Consider the following 16,380-nt stretch of genomic DNA (forward strand, 5'->3'; position numbering starts at 1 on the left):
CATGGCTCTTGCGGCGCCCCGGCTCCGTGTAATTGTAATTCCAAGCTTAAAGTAATAAGCCTACCCACCCCGGAAAAGACCAACCAAAAACTCTGCCGTAGAAACCTCGTTAATTAATTTAATACATTCATTTCAATGGTAGTGCTGTAAGATCATCTTATGGTGTAAACTTCATATAAAACCTTTTAAAAATGTCAGTTATGCATAGTAAGTGCTATTGTGTGCAACTCTGTCCTTATCAGAAATCTTTTATTTGAATTTTTTTATTTGAATCTTTTCTATTTGAATCTTTTTTAATTTGAATTTTTTATTTGAATCTTTTTTCTTTGATTTTTTCTTTGAATCTCTTTTCTTTGATTTTTAGTTGAATCTTTAGTTGAATCTTTAGTTGAATCTTTTTTTTCTAATTGATGAGACTGTCTCAGTAGTAGAATATTCTGTAGCCCTTGTTAGCTAACAATAGTTAGGAAGCAACATGAAATCTCCTGCGAGTTTAAATCCATTTAAGAGTAGACCAGTGTTTCTTCTGTTGCTAAGCAGATTTGTCTCCTCTGACATGTCCCTGGAGCAGCAAGTTCATTTAATATAATATTAAACACAACAAAGTTAAGTTTTTTGGAGGCGCTGCCCTTCTGCTGACTATGATACTGTGTGTTGTTTTAAGTCCTCCTTTTCCTCTGTCTCCCTGACTTACATTAGAGTAGAACCTGGAGCTTGTGACAGAAACTGGACCTGAATGTACGTGTGCAACTTGTCTGCATAGTAACAGTGCCTGTCCAGAACTCTAGGTGTCCTCACATAACTCATCAGACTATAAATAAGTAGGAATTTTTAACTCCTCAGTGGTTCAATCTAGTACTGGGTGATCAGCATCTTCCTTACTTCTTTAATTGTACCCTCTCCCTTCTCTAAGGATCCTAGGAAATGACCATTTTCTGCCGCAAGCCTAGGAAGTTGCCAGAGCTCATCTGGTTTTGAAAGAGCGAGGTGTGAAAGAGTAGACACGCTGCAGGAACATCCCTCTGACCTCTCTGGTATGATGAGGTCGATCTGTTTTTAAAGCAGTGATGAAAATACGGCAGGGAGGAAAGAGGTGGTCAGTCAGAGTCTGCAGAGAAACCCAGGTCATGATCGCTGGCAGGCTCTGTGCTGTGCCTGCCTTGCATGTCTCGGGTTTTGGTGGTGGTAGTAGTGGCAAAGGATGCCCACTTCATGAAACCTGATGGAAAGACCTCAGCCCTGACAATATTTTGCTCTAGCTCTCACATCATCAAAGGAATTTTAGAAAGAATTGTTAGTCCTTGTGTGATAGTTGAGGCCCTTCCACAGGCCTTCAGCTCTCTTTACCTTTGTACTTTCTTTCACTGAATCCTGATGTAACAAATGGGTTGTGATACAAAGCTATTTGCAGAACCAAGACCTTGGGTAAAATTACCCTTCCAGCAGCAGAAGGTGTTGGAATTTCAGAATACTTTATAACTTGTGTAAGATGCTAACCTTTGTTCAGTTGTAAAGTATTCTTTGCAGATAACACAAGAGCAGCCCATTCACCTGAAATAATGTTGATAGAGATGTTACTGGTATTACGATAGCCTGCAGTGAGGGTGAGGATGGGGTGAGGTGCCAGCTTAAGAAGATGTAATGCAGTATCCTTCGCTGTGCACACAAATGACAGGGCTGCCTCAGATGACCTTAGTGGCCAGAATTGAATACTTCAGAGGCTGAGTAGTGAAATGCCCTTGAATACTAGAAAGTGTGGTCCAGGTGTTGAAAAAGATGACTCCCTATTAACTGACTACTCTAGACAAGCAGACTCATTGTGTGCCCTATGTTTCTGTTAGTTGCTTTCAAGGCTTACAGCAGTAAAAGGGTCTTGGTGTTGTGATGGGAAGATGGCTCTGCAGGCAGGAAGGCTTCAGAAGCAGCAGAGAAGGATTCCCAAGTTGCACAGCAGACGTAAGCATGTTTACAAGTCTGAGTCCTTGCTTCCCTGCAAGTCGGTGCAGTTGTTGCTTGTTTTTGTGAGGGAAGAACTGGACTAGGCTGCAGCAGAGGTTACTCCATGTTGTCTTTCCAGTTGGAGTAGTGCTGGAGTAATGCTACAGGGATTTCTTATGAAGTGGTGTTTAGAGGCTGCGATGCCCTTTGTAGAACTGGCAAAGAGCAAAATCCAAGAATAAGTTTTTAATCTTGATTTCATGTAGGTGCTGCGCCTTACATTCTTTAGTACCTTGGTCACATGGGGGAGTACTGTTTGTTTGAATAAAAACATGTTTGTGATATTTTTTTCTGTCTTGGTATTGAGATCCCTAACTCCCTTGCTCCTATGGCTCTGAAAAGCAACTTTAGATACTAAAGCTTGCTTAAGCCACATGTAAGTGAGTTGGAAGCATACTTTGGGAAGATTGGTGACATCAAGCTGCTTTAAATTGAGGGCATAGTGACTTGTTGAAATACTCTACTGTAGTATTTTGTTTCTAGGGATGTTTCTGTCTTTTGACTAAGGACAGATGTAGACATTGCTTTGGGATTTTTGCAGGAAGCTGGTGCAGTAAACTCTGCTTAACATCCCTGGAACTGTAGTTCAGTGCTGATTTATCAAAAAAATCTCGTGACTCAATCCAGTATGAAGACATGGAGATTTTGCCTTAATAGCAGCATAAGATTTTCCCAAATCAAATTTATCTGACTGCGTATCCATGGTCTGAATCTTTCACAGTGTGTGGCTGTTTATGTAGCTGAGGAAAGCTGTTAAGGCAAGTGCAGAAGCTTCAGAGTTTTGGCAGAGAATGGTTATTGTTTGGGGTAAGAAACGCTGTTTCAGCAAGCAGAATAACTACCAGATAAAGCATTTATAAACTAGTATGTATCCAAAGCTTGGATTTTTTCTGCCACTCTTTGATTCCCCTTTATCTTGTGTTTATAAAAAGTTTCTCCTAGTAAAATAGGTCATATAGACAGGGCCTTTAGAAAGTTTGCAGTAGTACCTTTATCAATGTCCTTTTATGGAGTTCTGTTCCCGAATTAGTGCATGCAGGCTTCTTAGGACTCCAGTTAGCAATGTTTCTTTTATGCGCAAGACAAAGGATAGGACTTGTTTCTAAAATTCATCTCCCTTTCATGGAAAACTATGTAAATTACAATTTCACATTAAGGGCAGACAGAGTTTGTTGAATCGAAGTGTTTCCTAAGGAACATCACAAACACGGGGTTTTGAAGGAGTCACATGCTTTGACACTTGTGTAAACAAAGAAAACATTTCATAATCAATAGGTTGTAATAAACGCCCTTGGGAAAAAAAAAAATCTTTAGATAAGTCTTCCTAAATCCCGACATATTTGATTAATGAAATTTAGATGTAATACCTTTTAGCCAACCTCAGCATTCTGTTTAATTGTGAATTTTGACAGAAGGGAAATTTACTTACCAAAGAGGAGCAGCACCAGAGAGAGAAATATTTTGACCAGTCCCTTTCCAGATCATTCGTTAAAATGAAAATTAGAACTTGTACACCTTGTATTCTTGGCCCGGTGTGCCTTTTCTGAGACTCGGTCTGACTACGTTAAGATATGTCTGTTATTGGATCATTTATTTTTTCTTTATATATATAGACACACGCATATGTATGTGTATGCATATATACACACGTGTGTGTATAGTATGTTATTTCTGTCCTTCTGTTATCAGAATATGGGAATTCTGTTCTTCAGCAGCCTTTCTGACCTGTTATTTTTTCCTCACCTTCTCTCTCATCCTTGCAGCTTTCTTCCCCTCACCGCCCCAAAGAAAAGTTCATATCCATTGTTTTTAAGAGGTAGTTTTGTAGTGTAGTTTTGATATTTGCTACTTCTGTAGACAGCTGTCTTAATCATAAGTACTGAAAAGGTAAAGAATTATGTTGCTACGCTTTCTGTCTCTAGTGTCTTAATCCCTAGTGGCTTACTCTCATCTGCCAGCTTCCTGCTTCCCATAAGAAAAATCCGTCTGAGAGTATGTCTGTTTTAGGACAACAACCTCTGAAACACGCACGCCTCTGAAGTTTTTACAGGCAGAATTCCAAGTCCTGGCAGAACATGGGACCAGCAGATGGTCAGCCAGGGATTTTTTTGTTAGTGCTGGGTATCGTCTTTGTGTTTACCAATCTCATCGCCGCACGTGATTATTAAAACAGTTTCTCAACCTTCTGTCCCCTCCCCCAGGACTTGGGAACGGTCTTCCTTGCCTAATACCAAAACTGCCCTGCTTCCTAGGAATTTGTTCACAATGAGGAGCAACTGGAGACAAGGCTTCTGATTTTATTTATACGCTGTGCTTGGATTTGTCACACCTGTGCAGCTAGGTTTTCCTGACTGTGTCTTCTGTTTAAATTGTGTTTTACAGATGCGGAGGAACAGTTGGTGCCATCTTCACATGTCCCTTAGAGGTAATAAAGACTAGGCTCCAGTCTTCAAAGCTAGCCTTTCGGACTGTCTACTACCCACAAGTCCAGCTGGGGACCATCAGTGGTGAAGGAATGGTCAGGCCAACATCTGTATCGCGTGGGCTCCTTAGTGTTCTCAAGTGAGTACTGCTCCTTCTTGCCATTCAGTATTGCTTTACACCAGCCATCTGAGTTTCAGTTGCTCTGCGTGAACATGGAATGTGAATTGTGCTGGAGACATGCACTGGAAGGATCCGTGTCAGTTGGGCTTCTGCCTTCAGCGGTAGAAAGATAAATTATTCTTTTAAAAACATGTACATATTCAGGACTCCTGAGCATTCCTTTGAACTTCCCCAGAAATTTCCTTCCGCCACTTAGAAACTTTCCAAAGACAGTTGATTTAAGTAAGTGTCTGGGGGTGTTATTTTTAAATTGTCTCCTCACATTTAGGCTTGTGGGTAGGTATGGCTTCCTAGGGATCAATACATAGGAAATACTGTAAATTCTTGATGTGCCTTAGCTTGTGGGAACTATCACACAAAGTATTCTGTGGGAAAGAGCTTTTTTCCTCTTTTTCCACACTGAGTACTGTTATCTTTGTCTCCTCTTGGGAATGGTCATGTTTACTGTCTCCTTTGAGCACTGGAACAGGTAATCCTTACTAGCTGGGGCCAATTCTTGGTAAATGATGAAAGGACTGAAAAAGCTATATACGCTGTCTTTTTGTTTTTCCTGGAGCTGTTCTCAGTTTGCTTTGAGTAGCTACCAGAGGTACTTGTTGCCACTGCTGCCCATGCCATTTACCTGTTTGATGAATAGTTTTACTTCCTCCTTTGAAGCACTCTCTTGTTTGGAGCATCATATAAACGTGAGAGCCTAGAGGCTCTCAGCCTGCAGCCTTTCCTTCATGTGGACCAGCATTATAGCGGGGTTTCTCATTCTCTGCACTTAGTGGTGCGGGTCGTCTGGTTCCATCTCATGCTCAAAGCTGGACGAGCTTCAAAGACAGGTTAGGGGCTGACACAGAATCACAGAATGTTTTTGGTTGGAAGGAACTTTTAAAAGACATCTGGTGCATCCTCCCTCTGGTGAGCAGACACATCTTTAACCAGATCAAGTTACTCAGAGCCTTGTCTGACCCAAGTCCCCAGTGATGGGACATCTGCTACCTCTCTGGGCAACCTGTGCCAGTGTTTCACCACCCTACTGTAAAAAATGTCTTCCTTATATCTAGTCTAGATCTACCCTCTTTTAGTTTTAAACCATTACCCTCTGTCTTATTGCTACAGGCCCTGCTAAAGAGATGGTCCCCATCTTTTTTGTAGGCCCCCTTTAAGTGTTGAAAGGTACTCCAGAGCTGGACATGATGCTCCAGGTGGGATTTCACCATCTGGCTTACAACTGCTGAATAGTTTTACCAGCAGTTCCAAAGTCCAAAATCTCTAATTCAGCATTTCATGTCAAAACTACCATAAATTTATGGTTCAGACCTCATGCAAACGGGTTGAGTTTATTTGGATCATTGGGCACCCCAGGGTGATGCAGAGAGATCCTGTTTAGATCAGGTAGCAGAAATGCCGAAGAAAATAAGGACTAGCAAAGCAAGTTGAATGATTTTATGTAAGGCCAACATGCTTGGCAGATTGCCTGGAGAGAAGCTGCACAGTTATATAACAGTACAGTGCTAATTCAAATTCTCTGCAGAGCTATCTGGCTAGAGTCATTCTGGGACTTGAGTTTCTGTATTGTAAACAGTGCTTCTTTCCCCTGCCAAACACTTCTTTGTCTACTCAGAGGTGACTCTAGAGCAATTCGTGACTGAAAATGTAAGGTAGTGCCAGTTGCCTTTGATTTTCATCTTTCCCTTGCTATCTTTTCACCTTGCAGCACTGAACTTAGGCAGCTCTAACTAAAGTAAGTGAAAACTTCAAGGCTCTTGATTCATCCTCTTGGCCCATCTTTTTCTGGTTTGGTTTTTGGTTGTTTTTTTTTTTTTTAGGGAGAGAGGAAATGGTTTCACATTGGATCAACCTTTTAATATATTTACTGTTTATTAAGCTCCTTAAATTTAGTGACTATGATCTTGATTTCATTTCACTTCAGGAATTCCTTAGCTGCATGTATCACCAAGTTTTTGACCTGCTCACTTCAGAGGATTGAGAAGTGTGCAAAAACTATCTCTGCTGCCATTCTCTTGCAGGCAGCATCTATGAAGATAATGCAGTTGGTTGTGAACTTTCTGATAAAATACAAAAGTATGAAGATGGAAGTGAAGTTAGGTCTCTTACAGTTGCTTTTCCATCCCTTTGTCTATTGTGGCCATGCCAAACTGGATATGACTTGGGACTTCTGCTTTGAGAAAATGGTATGGCTAAAGCAGCAGCCGTTAGAGCCCTATATATAAAATTGCTCAGTAAGAGTTAAAGGTGTTGAATATGAAAGGCCCTTAACTGCTGTAAATAAGAAGAAAGTAGGTACTCAGAAGGGCAGATTAAGCCTACTGCTGAACAGAAAGCATTCCAGAAGGAGGCTGTTTTTGTCTAATCCATTTAAGATTCTGATGAGTCACCCCAGCTGGAATCCGCAGTCGTGACTGTTAAGTGACAAAGAACAAGTAGTTGCTGGATCTGTCTCCTTGGAGACACTCAGCCCTGGAGTTTTCATGAGAAGTTCAACTCTGCTGCAGAAAAAGTGTTTCAGAAGCTCCTCTATCTTCTGTCTAATGAGGTTGGTTTTGGAATCTGTGGGGAATGTTCTCCACAGTGTTAATGACCTAGAAAGCAAATTCTGAAAAATTGGCAGTGCCAGCAGTTGCATGTGAACTACCCATGCTGTTATCTGGGTTTCCTTGAATGGTTTTCACATGGTGAGTCCAGTTAAGAGGGCTGCTGTCTAGCAGATTTTGCACTGAAATCCCAGTGATTAATGGACTGTACATAGCTTTCACTGGTAAATATTTGGCTGTTTTCTAGTGTTTGGCTGTTGTTTTAGTCCGTGCAAACATGCCTGCTATTAGTAGGGGAAGGAATTTGTAAAATAAGTCTTTTTAATGAGGCACTTCAACAAGGTGATGTACCGAATTTGGTAGCTGCCAAAACAATTCATCTTCAGAGAAGTCTGAGCCCAGCGTGCCTTCTAAAGTGTGAGGGAAGGTGGGTGGAAATTGATTTGGAAATCTGGGCTGTAGCAATTCCAGAATTGCAGGAAAGCATAATTTCGTGATCCTCCTGCTTTAGGCCTGATCATGAAATCCAGTCATGACAGTGATTCACAGCAGCACCTCTGTAGTTGGAGTTCACTTGGGAACTATGATGTGAGCTCTCTGGAATGTCCTCAAAGCCAGATGTGCCCCTACCTGGGGAGACACAGCTTGTAGTACAGTTGCCTCATTCAGCTTTCACTCTGGGGAGAAAACTCGTTACTAGGAGATTAAGAAAGTGAAAAGGATTTCTTCTGTGTGTCTGTACAGGAAACAAACTCCTCACAGAGAATGCTAAAAATTTTCTTTGTTCATCAGAGTCAACTATCACTGGATTCTCCATGAAACTTCAATTCAATTCCTGACGGCTTTTGAAGGGTGGAAATCATAACCTTGTGCCATATGACACACATGTGCCTGTAGTGCGCTGAAGTTTTATGGTATAGTGGCTTTTATTCCGCAGTGTATAATTCTGCTAATTTTAAAGTATATTATGTAGCTTAAAAGGTAACAGCTTCACAACACTCATTGCTTTTGCACAGTTCTCCTGACCGACTGACAGAACAAGCAGCATAACTTTTAACCCAAATACTATCTTTTTTTTTCCTTGTTTGTTTTTATTTTAAGGTCAATTCTGGAAAAAGAAGGACCAAGGTCACTCTTCCGAGGGCTGGGTCCAAACCTGGTTGGAGTTGCACCATCGAGGTAAATAAACTACTGCTAAAAGACACAATTAAGGTACCAACCCCTCATACTGTCTTTTGCAGATCAGCTGAGCTTCCTCTAATCCTATGTGTTATTTAGGGATTTGAGGTGTGTAAAACTTTTTCATTTCAGTCCAGGGTTAAGTGTTGAAGGTGTGAAGTGCTGCTAACACAGTTACAGTGCTGAAAAAATGTATGGAAAACAGGCCTCAGGTGGGAAAGTGATGTTCCCAAATTTACAAAGTGTGTTTAGTGACAGAGCTGGTGTAGGCACCCAATCTCACTTGCTTTGTCTGCAAGACCCTCTTGCTTCCCATCTCAAATTTGATGTGAAAGTAAAATATTTCTACCCTGCAGGTGTCAAATCAGAAAGTGGCACTGCAGTAGAAGGAGAGAAAAAACCAAAAACAAACCCTGTGTCTTTGGAGATGGAAGTAGTCATGTGGAGGCCTCTTTGGAGAGGAAGTTTTGGTTTTTGGGGGGAGGACTAGTAATGTGTCTAATTTGACATTGTGTGTATTACATTGCTTTTATTCCCTTTTTTCCCCCCTCTCCAGAGCTGTCTATTTTGCATGCTACTCCAAAGCCAAAGAGCGATTCAATGGCATTTTTGTGCCCAACAGCAACATTGTGCACATCTGTTCTGCAGGTTCTGCAGGTATGTATTTGGAATTCGTCTTCCATATGGTCTGCAGCAACACCTCGGTGGCCAGCCCCTCGCCAACAGCAAGCAGTGCATGCCCTGGTGTCTTCGTGGCTCTGAAATGCACCTTGTTTCTTTCAAGTCGTTGTTCCAAGCTATTGTTGCCATGAGATGTCTGTCCTTCTCAATAGTTAGGGAGCAAGTAGAAGGAATCATAAGGCGGGGACTAGGCTTTTGGTCTGTCTGCACAGAGGCCAGTATGTGGCGCATTTTGAAAATGCACTTAGTTTGAGGTTGTATATGCCAGAAAACAGGAGTTTGCTAGGTCCTAACTTACCCTGTCTGCAGAGAAATTTTTTGCCTGTTCAGCACTTTGAAATATTACTAACTTGTGATGAACTTTTTTCAAACTGCGGTGCTGTAGTAATGTCTCTGAATGTAAGAAAAATAGTAGACACCAGCAAACTTATGGTACTGTTTTAGCAATATTGTTTTAGGATGTTGTATTTTTCCTCCCAGGATGGGGAAAATAGTTGTCCTTGTAAGAAGAATACTGAAGAACGCTAGTAGTTCAAGCATCAGCCACCAGAGTGATTATTAAAATAATTTTTCCCAAACTAATCCCTTAATTATGGGTGGATTCTATTGAGGAGATGGCTCAATGGCACCACCTAGAGCCTTGGGGAAAACAAAAGACTAGTACACATGTGTTTTCCCTAATTTTATCTATTATTCCGAAACCCAGTCAGTAAGGTATCCTGCCTACAGCAGACTTCAGGAACATGAAGTACATATTAAAATAGGTGCAAAAGGGAAGAATGCTTTAAGAAATTCCAAGGCTGACGTTTCCTGAAGTTTCACATGAGATGGCTTCTCTGGCAAGAGAGAGATTGTAAGCTGTGCAGCCGTGTGTCTTTTGAAACCTCTGGGTAGAGCTTGTAACTAGAACTGTCCCACTGCACTTGTATGAAGTTCATGTTTGCCCTGGCAATACACTGGCCTGGATTCAGCTGTACTTTTGGTTTTCTCTTTTTCAGCCTTTATCACAAATTCCCTGATGAATCCTATATGGATGGTGAAAACCAGAATGCAACTGGAACGGAAGTAAGTAACTGATTGAGGGAGGTTGGATAATGCTGAGTGGCTAAGGATGCCTCTGGAAAATTGAACCTTCACAGTTTTATTTGTTGATAGATTGATTTGTTGATACTTTGATAGATCTTGTCCGGTTGTTTCCCTGACTCTCAATTCCGTCTTTTAAGCCACAATTTTTCTGCCTGGTCAGACTAAAGGTTAAGGTTCTGTGTGTCCTACTTCAGTTTGATGCACAGTTACTCTTAGGAAGGATGTGGAAGTTGTGTTGAGCACTAAGTTAGGTTCAGTTTCTGATTTCACTGTAAAGTTCACTGTTAAGTAAAGTCGGACATAGCATTATATTTCTCTCAGATGCCTGTTTGTAGAATCTTCTGTACTTCAGGGTTTGATGTTGAGGATAAAAATCTATCAAGGACTGAATTGCTTTGATACAGCAGTAATAGAGGCTGTGGAAAGGTGAGAATAGCTCACGTGGGAGGCTGAGCATGAGGTTGCAGCCTGTGTCCCAACATCACTTGTTCTGATCCTGGGTCGTACAGGCGTGTGCAGTACTGCAGCAAACCGAGGGTACTGGTACGCAGCTGGGTAGCTGTAAATGGAAAGGGTGGTGGTTTAGTTTCATCAAACATTCTAGAGTCAGTTAGAATCTGTTGCAGTGGCTTAATGTTCCTTTGTTTCCTTCAGCACTGACTTGCTGTTAACCGTACCTCCCAAAGACAGAGGGAATTTAACAGCCATATCTTTCTGTTGAGTGATTCACAGTCACTGATGGATATCGAAGCAATGAGGGACTCGGTTAATAATGCGACTGCTTAGAATGGAAATTCCTTCTGCAAGGACATGTTAGGTCAGATAAGAAGGATCCTTTAAGACAGCACAACTTGTAAATAATTTATAAGACTTAATTCCAGCACTTCACAGGGTGGCACCTTTGAACTGAGCACTGCCTCTCAAAACGAAGGATCATTTCTCACACAGCAGACCTCTCTATTTTGACTTGTTGAAGATGGCTTTAAATGGAATTACTAGTTTAACACAAAGCAGCATCTCTTCAGTGGTTTTTGTCTTTTAAAGCATTGATGTGAACTGTGACAGACTGGATAGAACTTAAGCAGAAGGAATTACTACGAGTGTGTGTCAGTGAATTAGCAAAACATGTGTGTACCCTTGACAGTCCTGCTCTATGCCGCTTTCTTAGAAGTTTTTTGGAGTAAAACTTCTCTGTAGTTACGAACTATTGAAAGCCATGAGTTTTTGTTAATATATATTCTTTTCCTGGGCTCATTATGTGCTCTGTTCTGTTTGTGTTTTAGAGTCCGGGGTTCTAAACCAATGAATGCTTTGCAGTGTGCTAGATATGTTTACCAGACAGAAGGTGTCCGCGGCTTTTATAGGGGCCTGACTGCCTCCTATGCTGGGATCTCAGAGACCATTATCTGCTTTGCTATTTATGAAAGTTTAAAAAAGCACATAAAGGAAGTCCAGCTGCCCCCTTCTCCTCCTAATGGGACTGAAAGGAACTCGACAAACTTCTTTGGACTGATGTTTGCTGCTGCTGTTTCCAAGGGCTGTGCCTCTTGTATTGCTTATCCACATGGTATGTTAACTTTTCCATTTATGAACGCAGAAGAATAGCTCTTGCCTGTAATTCAAGATGAATGGTGCGGTTCAGGGCTGTAAAATTCATTTGAATGGTCAAACGCATGTTACTGTGGCATGTGCATATGCATTGCTATTTTCAGTACTGGTCCCATCACTCCTAGGTAGCCACATAGTTGGTGACTGGGACGTCCTAGTTTAAAAACAACTTGAAAAATGCAAAAAAAATATTGAATGCCTAACATTTATGTTCTCATAGTAGCCTCATCTAGCTGAGTAACCACAGCCTTTGTGATTCTGTGATCAAGTGGTGGGAAACACTTGTGGGCTGAGCAGTGTTACTCTTTTTTGGGTAGATATGTTGTCCTGGTTATATAGAAAGAGCAATATTGATGATGTGAGCATCAGTGAAGCATTTAGTTCTGTAGTAGCTTGAATGAGCAAATACATTTATTCCACATGAAAGGAAACTCACCTTCAGCTTGGCTTCTTGCATGAAGGGCAATGCATGCAGGGGTCCGCGGCTGAAAGTACTGCAGGCAACTGGTACAGGAAGGTTTTCGTGTCCCTGGGTGGTGCATGCTCCCTCCTGGTAATGGCGTGCTTCTCAGTGGGAAGGTTTAAGTCTTGTTAACTTTGGGCTCTTGTTTTATTTTTCTGCAGAGGTCATACGGACACGGCTGCGAGAAGAGGGCACTAAATACAAGACTTTCATTCAGACAGCACGTCTGGTAGCGCGTGAAGAAGGCTATCTCGCCTTCTATAGAGGACTGTTTGCCCAACTCATCCGGCAGATACCAAACACAGCCATTGTGTTGTCCACCTATGAGCTGATTGTGTACTTGTTAGAAGACCGTGCAAAGTAGCAGAGCCAAGACTCTCTGTTGCAGACGGTAGATCAAGTTCTTCGTTGAACAGATAGTCCTTTAAGAGACTGATGCAGGTGGCAGTGCTGTTGGAAAAACTACAAGTCTGTGACCACCTGCTGGATATTTCCTTTTGGATTCATGCTTTCTGAAAGGTCTTAAGTCATTAACGTTAATAGTTAATTATAACTTTTTTTTTTAACTTAATGATAATTAAACTGCTACTAAATTAAATTACACTATTTAATTTAAGTATATGTATGTCCTTTTCCTTAAGCACAGCCATATGTGGTCAAGGAATGTACCTCATACTATCAAGTGATCTCTTGGACTTCTGTTCATTAAAACTCTATTAAAACAGGAGAACTGATTTGGAAATTTGAAACTGTCTTTTTACCACTGGAGTCGTCATTTTTTAGCATTGTAGCAGCCTAATGGCCAAATAAGTTTATTTGAAGTGTGTCATTCGTTGCTCTGGGAATGTTCTGGAGTGTTCAAGTAGAACAATCTTGTAGTAGGTTTCTCTATTCTGATGGTATGAAATACGCACACCAGTGTCTCTTAGAAAAGCTCCTTACTTGCTGGAATATGATTGTGGGAGGCATTTAGCAAAAATTTAATTACAGTAGTGTGTGCACCTATGCATTTGAGATATGTGCTTTTGCTAGGTTGCGTAGACAGATCTGTCATGCTTTTAGACCTTGCTTTTGTGAAGGACTGAGAGCATAAGGATGGACAGTGGTTGTGGCCAGGCTGCCCTGCAGAAATGCCATGACATGCAGTAATTTGTCCACGTGTCCTGATCTCAGGCTCTTGCTACGGTATTATGTTTTCCTTACACTTCAATGCTAGGGGTCTAGGGAGTGGAAGGGAGGATGAGGTAGGTTCCAAACACTGATAGTCCAGGATGAAATATTGAGGAGCTCAAAGGGGTATATTTGTGTTTTGCTTTGACCATACTGTGCTCTCATTCATTAGTGTCGTTTGCTTTGGCAGCTGAGACAAACGCTACAGCATTTGAGCCCGGCTTCAGTCTTCTCTGTTGCTGAACTGAACATTGAGCTTCTCATGATCTGAGCAGGGGTTGAGTTCTTGAGCATAAACAAGTGTTTCACAGACATCAAGGACCATAGACAGCAGAGGTGGTGTTAGGACTTGGAAGGATCATGCAAAGCTTTAAGAAACAGCCTAGTAGTGAGTGGGGCTGTCTTTCACAAGATAAAGTTTTTGGGCTAGTATTTTGTTGCAGAAATATAATGGGTTGATAACTGGATTAAAACCTTCACGTTTGTTCTCATTAGAACCTCACTGATGACTGATGCTTGAGGTCATATTTGACATCAGAGTGATGGAGGAGCATAGTGCAAAGAGGGTAGAATGTGTCTGTACCTCATTATCAGGCAAAACTGCAAAAATAACTGCTTTCTATTAGCTTACCAAAATAGCATATCGCATTACCGTGAAGCTAAAACAGGTAACAGTTGAGTAACTAAAAACTGCATGGCTTTTTTTTATGGAGACGATGAGCAGAAAAAGCTTTAGTCTCTTTATAGGAGTCAAAACTGTCATACAGTGCTGTTTCTATTTTTGAGAACTAGGACACTTGTGCTGCTTCTTTGAAACGTTTTCTGAGATTTGCTTTCTTAAATTAGTACTCCTCTGTACTTACAGCACATGAGCTTACTTATAAAATGTTTGTCAAATGTGTAGACTGCTGATACCTTCTGAGAATGAGGAGAGGGAAGCTGAACCCTCTTTAGGAGTTTGGGACTTGGTAAGAGAGAAAGCAAGAGAAAGTCAACAAATATTGTTCCTTCTAAATGTGATAGAAAATCAGAAATTCTGCTGGATTTCTGGTTTATATTCTTTAAGATATTAACCCTGACAAAATTCTTAATTTGATAGAAAGTTAATAAGATATAGTGGGAGCTAATAGAATTTCTGAATTGGTATAATTTAGTCATTTTTCCTTCCTCTCTCTATTGGAAATTTTTTAATTCACTAATCCATAACCCTGTAAAGAGTTAATGTTTTGGGTGATACTTTCTGAGCAATCCCATTGAGGTCACTGAGTATGGAATAAGCCTAGTACCAGAAGGAAGAATTTGAAGTAGGTTTTGGTTTTTTTTTTTCCAAAGGGATATCTGAATTTAAGAAGAACTAACCTTCCTCTGGTTGAGAAAGAAAAACTAAAAGCAGTTTTCATTGTTCATTCCACTTCTTCAGCTTCCACAGAAAGTAGGTGAATTTGTTACTGGTTAGAACTTCCTGGGCAGTTTCCTTCCAGGTTTAGACTTCATCACTCTAGACCCTTTGTGGCTTAAGTATCGGTAAGGTGATGAAACTATGGTCATATCTGAAGTGACCACAAAGTTTCCATTAACTTTCCCAGGACTGAGTCTGTTCCCATTCATAAATGTACAGTTAAATTGAAATTACAAACACACTTTTGCTACAATAGTATTGAACTACTCGTATTGGTTATTTTAGCTTTGGAAGCAATTGAAGATGCCTCAAGTCCTTACACTACAAGACTTAGTGCATCCCTTTAGGTATCCATGGCTGCCTCGATACCCCTCGGTTATCTGCATTTACTGATGGCTGTGATACATGCTTGTACCGTGATTGTGCCCCTCACCATGATTTATAGTTGTTTTGCACGAGTTCTTCATTAGCTTCTTTATGGAGGAAACTTGGAGTAAACAATGCATCTAGGGTTGGACAGATACTACAGATATAATTGATAGGAAGGGACTTCTGTAGAAAAAAATAGGCAAGCTCTCAAGTAGAGAAGTCCTAGAGGACTTGCAGAAGGGCTTCATGTTCTCAGTGACTGGGTGGTTCTTCCTCCGTTCCCTATCATTTGGTCTTACATAACAATCCCTAAATAATTGAGCTAAACAATGGAAGAGAGGTGGAAAAATTATGCCACCTTTGCATCAGGAGGAATTATGCCACCTTTGCATCAGGAGGAAATAGTCACTGTTGTTCCGTGGTTAAATCTGGGGAGACAGAAATGGAACAGTTGAGACCCCAACCACAGTTAAGACTAGAAGTACAGCTTACTTTCAGTACAAGTGTTTCCATTTGTGGCTTTTTAAAACATGATGTTGACACAACTTGCTTCTCTTGAATTTTAAGCGTTGTGCTGAGGGGTGTTTTGTAGTGTTAACTGGGACGACAGCCATGCAATTTGAGGCAGGGTCAGTCTCATATTTTGGGGAGGGCTTGCCTTCCTGTAAAGGCAGGGCACAACTGTCAAACCACCAACTGCTTCCAGTTCTGTAAGAACAGTAAATCCCATCCACACGTCCTGAGGGGGCAGAGCATAAATGGGTGTTACTTTGCTTTCTAGGGGAGAGCTTCTGACGAAGTCTGACCTGGGAACTACTCCCATCAGAGACCCAAGGGCTTTCTGCAAAATTGTGGTGTTTATCGATCCATCCAGAGAGGGAAAACCTGGGAGAGCAGTCTTCAACTTCTGTTTTACAGGTAACAAACTGCCCACAGAGCCCTGGGCTTTAATTCCGGCTCCGCTTGCCACACTACACCTTGTGAGATGTTATTTACAGCACAGGGTTTAGTGGGTAAAGTTGATCAGGGACCACACAAGGGAGATAACCGCTGCTCTAAAATCAGTGGGGAGGGTACAGCAGTGTAATTGGAGGGATCTTAGATTGTCCCTGGTGGTTTGGTAGGAAAGTACACCCTGACAGAACCTGTTCTCTTGGAACTCTCTTCTTCCTCTGCCTGTCTCGATTCTGTAACTCTCTGGGCAGCTATCCTTTTTCCTCAAAGTACCTTAAACTTAATTCCCAGTTCTCTGCCGCGGTGTAGGCCCCGTTGTTTCCAGT

At 41.3% G+C, this 16,380-nt stretch overlaps 1 protein-coding gene across 1 annotated transcript; it reads left to right on the top strand.

Annotated features, from left to right (window-relative positions):
• Window positions 1-4,385: 4,385 nt before the first annotated feature.
• SLC25A33 (solute carrier family 25 (pyrimidine nucleotide carrier), member 33) lies at window positions 4,386-12,904 on the top strand. The gene is made up of 6 exons (XM_009869134.1): window positions 4,386-4,560; window positions 8,247-8,324; window positions 8,881-8,981; window positions 10,004-10,070; window positions 11,375-11,658; window positions 12,324-12,904. The coding sequence occupies exons 1-6, from the start codon at window positions 4,514-4,516 to the stop codon at window positions 12,524-12,526; spliced, it is 780 nt and encodes a 259-aa protein (XP_009867436.1). The 5' UTR covers window positions 4,386-4,513; the 3' UTR covers window positions 12,527-12,904.
• Window positions 12,905-16,380: the final 3,476 nt, after the last annotated feature.

The sequence above is a fragment of the Apaloderma vittatum genome, unplaced genomic scaffold (genome assembly GCF_000703405.1).
Source record: "Apaloderma vittatum isolate BGI_N311 unplaced genomic scaffold, ASM70340v1 scaffold8635, whole genome shotgun sequence".
In the NCBI taxonomy this organism is placed as follows: Eukaryota; Metazoa; Chordata; class Aves; order Trogoniformes; family Trogonidae; genus Apaloderma; species Apaloderma vittatum.

Bases quoted from the DNA above. Each gene is read 5' to 3' on its own strand.
- SLC25A33 (XM_009869134.1), top strand. From the start codon at position 4,514: ATGGTCAGGCCAACATCTGTATCGCGTGGGCTCCTTAGTGTTCTCAA. The intron at 8,982-10,003 runs GTATGTATTTGG...TCTCTTTTTCAG, and splicing joins CTGTTCTGCAGGTTCTGCAG to CCTTTATCACAAATTCCCTG. The intron at 10,071-11,374 runs GTAAGTAACTGA...TTTGTGTTTTAG, and splicing joins AGAATGCAACTGGAACGGAA to AGTCCGGGGTTCTAAACCAA.